General features: G+C 52.5%; 1 protein-coding gene across 1 annotated transcript; it reads right to left on the bottom strand.

Annotated features, from left to right (window-relative positions):
- Nucleotides 1–641: 641 nt before the first annotated feature.
- Nucleotides 642–7,929, bottom strand: si:dkey-202l22.3 (7 transmembrane receptor domain-containing protein). Its single transcript, XM_048522233.2, has 2 exons — nucleotides 7,848–7,929; nucleotides 642–1,837 (listed from the first exon to the last, which is right to left on the bottom strand). Exon 2 carries the CDS (start codon nucleotides 1,796–1,798, stop codon nucleotides 767–769), a length of 1,032 nt encoding a protein of 343 aa, XP_048378190.2. The 5' UTR covers nucleotides 1,799–1,837; nucleotides 7,848–7,929; the 3' UTR covers nucleotides 642–766.
- Nucleotides 7,930–8,429: the final 500 nt, after the last annotated feature.

Below are 8,429 nucleotides of genomic sequence, written 5' to 3'. Positions count from 1 at the left end.
AACTGCAACACCTCACATTTAGCTAAATTAAACTCCATCTGCCACTCCTTGGCCCATCTGATCGAGGTCCCGTTGTACGCTGAGGTAACCTTCTTTGCTGTCCAATTTTGGTGCCATCTGCAAGCTTACTGAGGCTGGTGGTCACCACAGGGTATAGAGAGAGTGCCATCTCCACAAGTTCCTGCTATGGTCAGGGAGGGTTTCCTTTGAGCCCCAGTGGTTGAGTTGGATCACTGGCTCTTCTGGGGGGAGGGTGGTTCCGTGAGCCACGATCCTACAGGGACAGACATGGAGCTGAGCCATGTCCGCTGACACACGGGTCCCTGCCGATTGGCTGAGCTTCAGTCGGGGATAAGTCAGCCTCGTTGGTGAGGGCAGAGGGGAGGCTGGATTCCTCAGTCAGCAACCTCTGGAAGGAAGAGGAGAGAGAGAGAGAGAGAGAGAGATGCCTGAATTGCACTCAGGAGCAACGACAGTGCAAGGGGAGACACCCATTCCTCATGCCTGCCATGTTTCAATGATCTAGACGCTAGAGTTTTAATGCATCATGTAAAGAGGCCATTGGGCCCATCCTATCCATCAATCCCACATTCCAAGGAGACTCCACACATAAGAAGGAATGGTTGTGCTGAGGCAGGAAAGCCAATGGTACCCACTTTGGAGGGTGGGTGCCTCTCCGAGAGAGACAGACAGAGTGTGTGTGACAGCAGGCACTCAGAGCGCGTCGACCAGGTAAGTGGCATTGCCGGCCCCGGCCCTGGGGAGCTCAGGCACCAGGCTGATGCTGTTGCGAAAGGGGGAAGAGGCGGGCGGCGAGGGTGCCACCCGGCCGCCGGCACTGCCGGAGGTAGGCGCCCAGCTGCTGGCGCAGCTTGCGGTGCAGCGAGGCGTAGATGAAGGGGTTGTAGCAGCTGGAGCTCATGGCCAGCCAGTGGCAGGAGACCTGCGCCACGTTGAGGTAGCGGGTGTCGAGGAGGGTGAAGTCGACGTCCAGGTCCCGCAGCAGGTTGAGGATCTGGAGGGGCATCCAGCAGACGGCGAACGTTACCACGGAGACCACCAGGAGGGAGAAGGCCTTCCTCTTCCTCCGGCTCCACTGGAGGCAGCTGTGCTCGGCCGCCCCGGGGAGCCGCCGCCGCCTCAGGTGGGCCGTGACGGCGCAGTAGGAGACGCTGACGGCGGACAGCGGCAACAGGTAGGAGGCCAGCAGCACCACGCACGAGTAGGCCAGGCGCTCGGCCTCCCGGCCCCGCCAGAACTCCTCGCACACGTTCACGCCGTGGCCCGCCGCCCCCAGCTCCACGTAGGCCACGCGGGCCGCCGCCGGGCTGGCCAGCGCCAAGGCCAAGGCCCAGATGGAGGCCACCACCAGGCCCCGGTGCCGGCGGCCTACCCGCTGCCGCACGGGGTGAGCCACCACCACGTAACGGTCCACCGCGATGGCCGTCAGCGACAGCACCGAGACGTAGACCAGGGCGGGCTGCAGCAGCGAGACCAGGTGGCAGAGGAAGCGGCCGAAGAGCCAGCCGCGGGGCTCGAAGGCGTACGAGAGGGTCGGGGGCACGCAGGCCAGGCACATGAGGAGGTCGGCCAGCGCCAGGTTCCCGATGAAGAAGTTGGTGACGGTGTGGAGTTTGCGGTCCGCCGCGATGCTGCCGATCAGGAAGCTGTTGCCGGTGCACGCCACGGCCACTAGGCCGCAGTATAGCAGGAGGAAGAGCGACTTGTACTGCTGGAGGAGCGCGGCGCCGGCGAACGTCACCGCGGCGCTGCCGTTACCCGCCGTCCGGTTCTCCATGGCCGCCTCGCCCCGTCATTGAGCTCCTCGACGCCGGCCCTTTCACAACACAAAAAAAAACACAACAAACCGCTTCAGGAACAGCATGGATCCGATTACGGGGAGAGAGCGGCCTCCTGCCCATAGCTCCCCTCCCTGTGGTGGGGTGGTGAGGGCCACTCTGGATGGCGCAGAAAGATATGCATTTTACTTCCAGCACCTTCCGTCATTTTATTCATCAACAATGTTCATCTTTTCTGAAGAAGGGTCGAGGCCCGAATCATCAGCTTTCCTGCTCCTCCGAAGCTGCCTGGCCTGCTGTGTCCATCCAGCTCTACACCCTGTTATCTCTCATTAATCGATTATGTACTTTGCTTGTGTGTACTACAGGGGGCAGTGCCAGCTCATTTTTTTTTTGCACAGCAAGATCACACACACACAGGCACACCCACACACACACAGGCACACCCACACACACAGGCAGGCACACGCACACACTCACACAGGCACACCCACACACACAGGCACACACACTCACAGGCACACCCACACACGCACACACACAGGCACACACACACACTCACAGGCACACACACACTCACACAGGCACGCACACACACACTCACACAGGCACACCCACACACACTCACAGGCACACACACACACTCACAGGCACACGCACACACTCACACAGGCACACCCACACACGCACGCGCACACACAGGCACACACACACACTCACAGGCACACGCACACACTCACACAGGCACACCCACACACGCACACACACACACAGGCACACGCACACACTCACACAGGCACACCCACACACACTCACAGGCACACACACACACACTCACAGGCACACGCACACACTCACACAGGCACACCCACACACACTCACAGGCACACCCACACACGCACGCGCACACACAGGCACACACACACTCACAGGCACACACACACTCACAGGCACACGCACACAGGCACACACACACACACACTCACAGGCACACGCACACACACACACATATGTAGGCACGGGTTGCCTTTGCTGTCCCCTGCACCACTCGGGGAGGTGATGGCCTAGTGGTATTATCGCTGGACTGTTCATCTAGAGATGCAGGTAATAAACTGGGTTTAAATCCTACCATGGCAGCTGGTGGAATTTGAGTTCACTAAATATCTGGAATTAAAGAGTCTAATAATGACCATGAATCCATTGTCCATTTTGGGGTGGAGGGAGAGGTGCCCATCTGGTTCACTAATGTCCTTTAAGGAAGGAAACTGCCACCCTTACCTGCTCTGGGCCTACATGTGACTCCAGGCTCATAGAAATGTGGTTGATTTTCAGCTGCCCTCTGGGGCAATTAGGGATGGGCAATAAATGCTGGGCCTAGCCACTGATACCCACACATCCCGTGAATAAATAAAAAAAACTTGTATACACCAGACATCTCTCTCTCACACAGTCACACACACACACACACACACACACAGGCACACTCTCTCACTCACGCTCACACACACACGCTCACACGCGCGTGTTCTCTCTACACACACACACACTCTCAGTCACACTCACACATACACACCCACACACACTCTCTCACTCATACTCACGCACCCACACACTCTTTCTCGTTCACATACACTCACACACTCACTCACTCACATACACACACTTTCTCACTCACACACCCATACACACTCTCATTCACATGCCGTCACACAACATATGCGCTGTCTCACACACACACACTCGCGCGCGCGCGCACACACTCAGTCACACACACCCACACACTCCCTCTCACACACACACACAATCTTTATACACTCCAGTGAGTTAGTCACTAGAGGGGCTGGGTTTGTATTTACTAATGTTGGCCTGGATCCTGGATCAAATCGCTTTTCTCTCCAGTTTGAGCCTCTGCCCTGGGTGGCAGGAAGGATCGACCACCTTGTCTGAAAAATGGTTCCTCCAGCCAAGTGGCACTGAAATGTGTGTCCAGCTTCGGGCATCACCGCCTCTGTGTGCGTGAGTGAGGGTGTAACTCCCGTCCCCACTGACTGATCCAGGCCGAGGCCACGTTAATGGCAGTTGGCATTTAGCTGATGTGTATATTGTGTGTGGGGAGTTTGTCACTGCCTTGCTTTGTTAGAAGGGATTGTTCAGGTTGAGAACACTGTAACATGGGCATATTGTCAACTGACAGATACCCATCGCACTGATCCACGAGGAGAAAAAAAACAACCCTGTTTAATCCTGTATAAAAACCAAAGTTGCTGGAAAAGCTCAGCAGGTTTGGCAGCATCTGTGAAGAAAAATAAAATCACAAAGTTAACGTTTCGGCTCAGTTCTGAGGAAGGGTCACTGGACCCGAAACGGAAACTGTGATTTTTTTTCCCTTCACAGATGCTGTCAGACCTGCTGAGCTTTTCCAGCAACTGCGGTTTTTGTTCCTGATTCAGAGCATCTGCAGTTCTTTCAGTTTTTATTTAATCCTGTCTTAATCCAGCCCATAGGCTGGTGTTGGCACGGCAACCACCTTCATTACCTCACCTTACTGTGAAAACTTCATTCACCACAATAACTGCTAGCCCAAATACGGCTGCAAAAGTAGCTGGGGGCAGGGGTGTGTGGAGGTGGTCATTGGCCATTCCTCATGCTGCAGAACCAAGGGAGTATCAACAGCTATTCCACTGTGGAGGCATCACAGCTGAGCTCTCTCCTGCCCCCCCAACCCACTACCCTTTGCACGGTCGCACCATCCCATGCAAGGCGATCACTAGACAGAGGACAGGAATTGACTCATCTCCTTCCTCCCGAGCCCCAGAGCGGAATGGGAGGGGATGGGGGCAGCAGAGGGGTAATTGTCGACAGGGCTGAGACCACTCAGAAAGGCTGTGGGTGTGGGGGACAGCATCACAAACCCCAAGGATGGCCGAGGAAAGTAAATATTTTGGGACCATCAAAAAATTGTCCCAGTGCCCTCATTCTCTCTCTCCTCCCATCCCTTCTTGCCCCCTCAGTGACCCCCCCTCCCCTTCCTTTTATTCCTGCTCCCTTATCCCCTCTCTCCCTATCATTCCCCTAGCCTGAACCCCTCTGCTGTATTTAGCCTTCCCCTCATCCTCCTGCTCCTCCTCCCCATCTCCATTCACCTTTCTTTCCCTCCTCCAAAACCTCCTATCTCCTCCATCATCTGGTCTCCTGCCTTTCACTTCCCTTTCCATCCTCCCTCACTATCTCTCTATTTCTGCTTGTTTGTTCTCTCCCTCCCACTTTCTCACCACACCGCAACAAGGGAATGTAGGATCAGGAGTAGGCCATTCAGCCCTTCGAGTCTGTTCTGTCATTCAGTGAGATCATAGCTGATCTGTGGGCTGCCTTCATGTCCTTTTGCTTCAGGAAAATTTCTCTGTCTCGGATTTCAAATTAACAACTGATCCAGCATCTGCCTTTTTTGGGAAAGAGTTCCAAACCTCTCCCACCCCCTTGTGTGTAGAATTGCATCCTAACATCTCTCCTGAATGGCCTGGCCCTCATTCTCAGCCTATGCTCCTCGTTCTAGAATCCTATATCTTTATTTACCGTGCATTTTCCTCTTAGAAGATTTTGATCAGATCACCCTTTAAACTTCCAAATTCTAGAGAAAATGGGCCTAATTTGTGTAATCTCTCCTCGTAATTTAACCCTGAAGTCCGTGTTTCATCCTTATAAAGCTACACGGTGCTTCCTTCAAGGCCAGTATATCTTCCTGAGGTGTGGTGCCCATATCAGCTCACAGTGGGGTCTAGAAATGGTTTTTGAAATCTGCATCTTGCAGTCCAGCATTCTGTTAGTTATCTTGATTATTTTCAGACCTGTTTGTGACATTTTAAATATCCATGCACCTGCACCTGAAAATAATCTCCGGGACGTCCATGGTGCACAGAATCTGTACAGTGTGGAAGCAGGCCATTTAGCCCATACCCACCCTGCAAAGAGCATCTCACCCATACATATTCCCCCTGCCCTATCCCTGCACTTCCCATGGCTAACCCACACATCCCCAGGGGCAATTTAGCATGGCCAACCCACCTTACTCTGCACATCTTTAGACTGCAGGAAGAAACTGGAGAATCTGTAAGAAACCCACACAGACACAGGGAGAATGTACAAACTCCACACAGACAGTCACCTGAGACTGGAATCAGCTATGAGGCAGTAGCCCTGTCTAATGAGCCACCGTACCAACCCATAACTTCCTGTTATCTTGAAAAGATGTGTAGGTTAGGGTGGATTGGCCATGCTACATTGCACCATAGTGTCCAGGGATGTGTAGGCTGGGTGGGTTAGTCACTGGGAAATGCAGGGTTACAGGGAGAGTGTAGGGGGTGGGTCCAGGTGGGATGCAGTTTGTATGGTTGGTGCAGACATGATGGCTAAATGGCCTGTTTGCGCACTGTAGGGATTCTATGAGAAAGTATCTCGATCGATATTTTTTCCATCCAACAATGATAACCTCACACTTAGTTATATGTCCTCCATCTGCCACAGTCTGAGCCCTTCACTTAATCTCTCAATATCCCTTTGTAATTTGCTGCTATCAATGCTGCCTAAATTTGTGTCATCAGCAAGTTGACAGAGATGATTTTTCACGCTATTGTCCAGGCCACTAATAAGCAACTAATAATTAATTATCTTTTAGATAAAGTACTGAGGATGGGAACGGTGCTATGTAAATGCATATCTTTCTTTCAGGTGAAAACGTTGGGGGAAAATGGCATCGACCAATTTAACGGGTAAATCTTATTTCATTGTCCTTTCGGTAACAATTTAGTTTAAGCCATAACACAGCACATAATGATTTATCAATAACTTATTTTCTAACTGTATTTAATTCACTGTTAGGTTGCTGTTGACAGCTTGGAGCCATTCTGAAGAGTCTGGTTATTTCGATTTATGGGTCTTGTCTCAGTTACACAATGAATTGATCATTTTCAAGTATATTTATGACAATAGAGCGTTTCAGCTGCGTATACCGACTCAAACCACTGGCAAGCTGGATTTGAATACAGATCATTTCAGGTTTGATTGTAAAACTGTCTTTCTGCATTTTTCCCCAAGTTTTAGTGAAACAAGCGGGGAATATTAAACAAGGTAGAAAAGGCAGGGGACATAATGGCCCAGGGAGATAAACAACTGTATAAAACTATCAAAGAGGAAAGTTATCGTCAAAGATTAGGGTCAAAGGGAGAGGGAGAGAAAAGAAATGACTGGAAGGGTAGGAACAAGGAAGCAGAGGAGGTTTAGAGAGAGAGCACGGCAGGAGAGATAGATGTCTACTGCAGGGGAGGAAGAGGGCGGAGAGAAATAGGATAGACAGAGAGGGAAGAAGAGCAGGACAGAGAGGGAGAGAGGGCAGAACAAAGAGAAAAAAGGAAAGCGAGACCGAGAGAGAGCAGGACAGAGAGAGAGCTGACAGAGAGAGTGAGCAGGACAGATAGGAGAGAATAGGAAAACTATAGGGAGGCACAGAGAGAGCAGGAGGTGAAAAGAGACAGAGAGAGATAGGAGCAGTAGAGAGAGAAGCTGTTTGAAGGCAGTGAAGGAAAGGAGAGGGAATGAAGGAAGGAAGCAGGAAGTGTAGAAGAGGTGAGGGAGAACAAAGAACAGAATGGGAAGAGAGAAGGAAAATCAGGGAAGACAGGGAGGGACAGAGGTGTAAGTGAGAGAAGGACTGAGGGAAGGAGGGATGGAGAACCGCAGCATGAAACTTTAGTTGTTGACCCCAGGGTGAGCTCTCCCAGGGGAAGAAGGAGTTATTTCTGGACCTGAACCAATTGAGGCTGGGATTGTCCAGGCACTGGGAGAGGTCAGCCTCTGGTTAAAGTGTCTCCAGCCCCTCAAGCCCTCTCACCCTCAGCCCCTCAAACCCTCAGGCCCCTCAAAGCCCCGCTCTGCTGTGGACTCATTCTAATGAATGATTTCAGCAGACTGCTGCCCCCTCCCTCCCTGCCCCCAGCCTTCGGGTTGGAGCTGACAGCATCGACAGTGAAAGGAATGGAAATACGCATCACTCACCTCCAGTATCCTCAAAGCGGGCAGGCCTGGCTGAAATGCTCTTCCGAAGGTACTTCTGGGGTCCCTGAGCTTTCACTTGTCCCTGTTTCCCAGTGCTCCCCTCACACCTGCTTCCCAGTGCCCCCCTCACACCCTGTTTCCCAGTGCCCCCCCTCGCACCTGTTTCCCAGTGCCCCCCTCGCACCCTTTAGCTGATGCCCTCTTCACACCTGTTTCTCTATGCCCCTGACACCTGTTGCCCACTGACCCCCTCACACATCTGTTGCCTGCTGCCCCCCTCACACCTGTTTCCCAATTCCCTCAGACACCTGTTGCCTGATGCCCCTCTCACACACCCGTTGCCCACTGCTGCTTTCTTGCTGGCCCTCGAATTCTCCACCTTTCCCGGGATCTGTGTACTGATGCTGAAGCACAGACTCTCGCAGTCTCAGAGTGATTTAAATCCCAATTCAGGAACCCAGAGCTTGGCCAGCATCGAGGGGCTGGGGACTGAGTGTAACCACTCCTATTGGTGCAGATTCTTTGATGGACTTGAATGGTAAATACAAGGAGGTGGAGAGGAATGTGGATGGGAGTTAAAGG

This window comes from Stegostoma tigrinum, chromosome 39 (genome assembly GCF_030684315.1).
Source record: "Stegostoma tigrinum isolate sSteTig4 chromosome 39, sSteTig4.hap1, whole genome shotgun sequence".
NCBI classification, from domain to species: domain Eukaryota; kingdom Metazoa; phylum Chordata; class Chondrichthyes; order Orectolobiformes; family Stegostomatidae; genus Stegostoma; species Stegostoma tigrinum.
The sequence above is the reverse complement of the archived record's forward strand: the minus strand, read 5'-3'. Positions and strand labels throughout refer to the sequence as shown.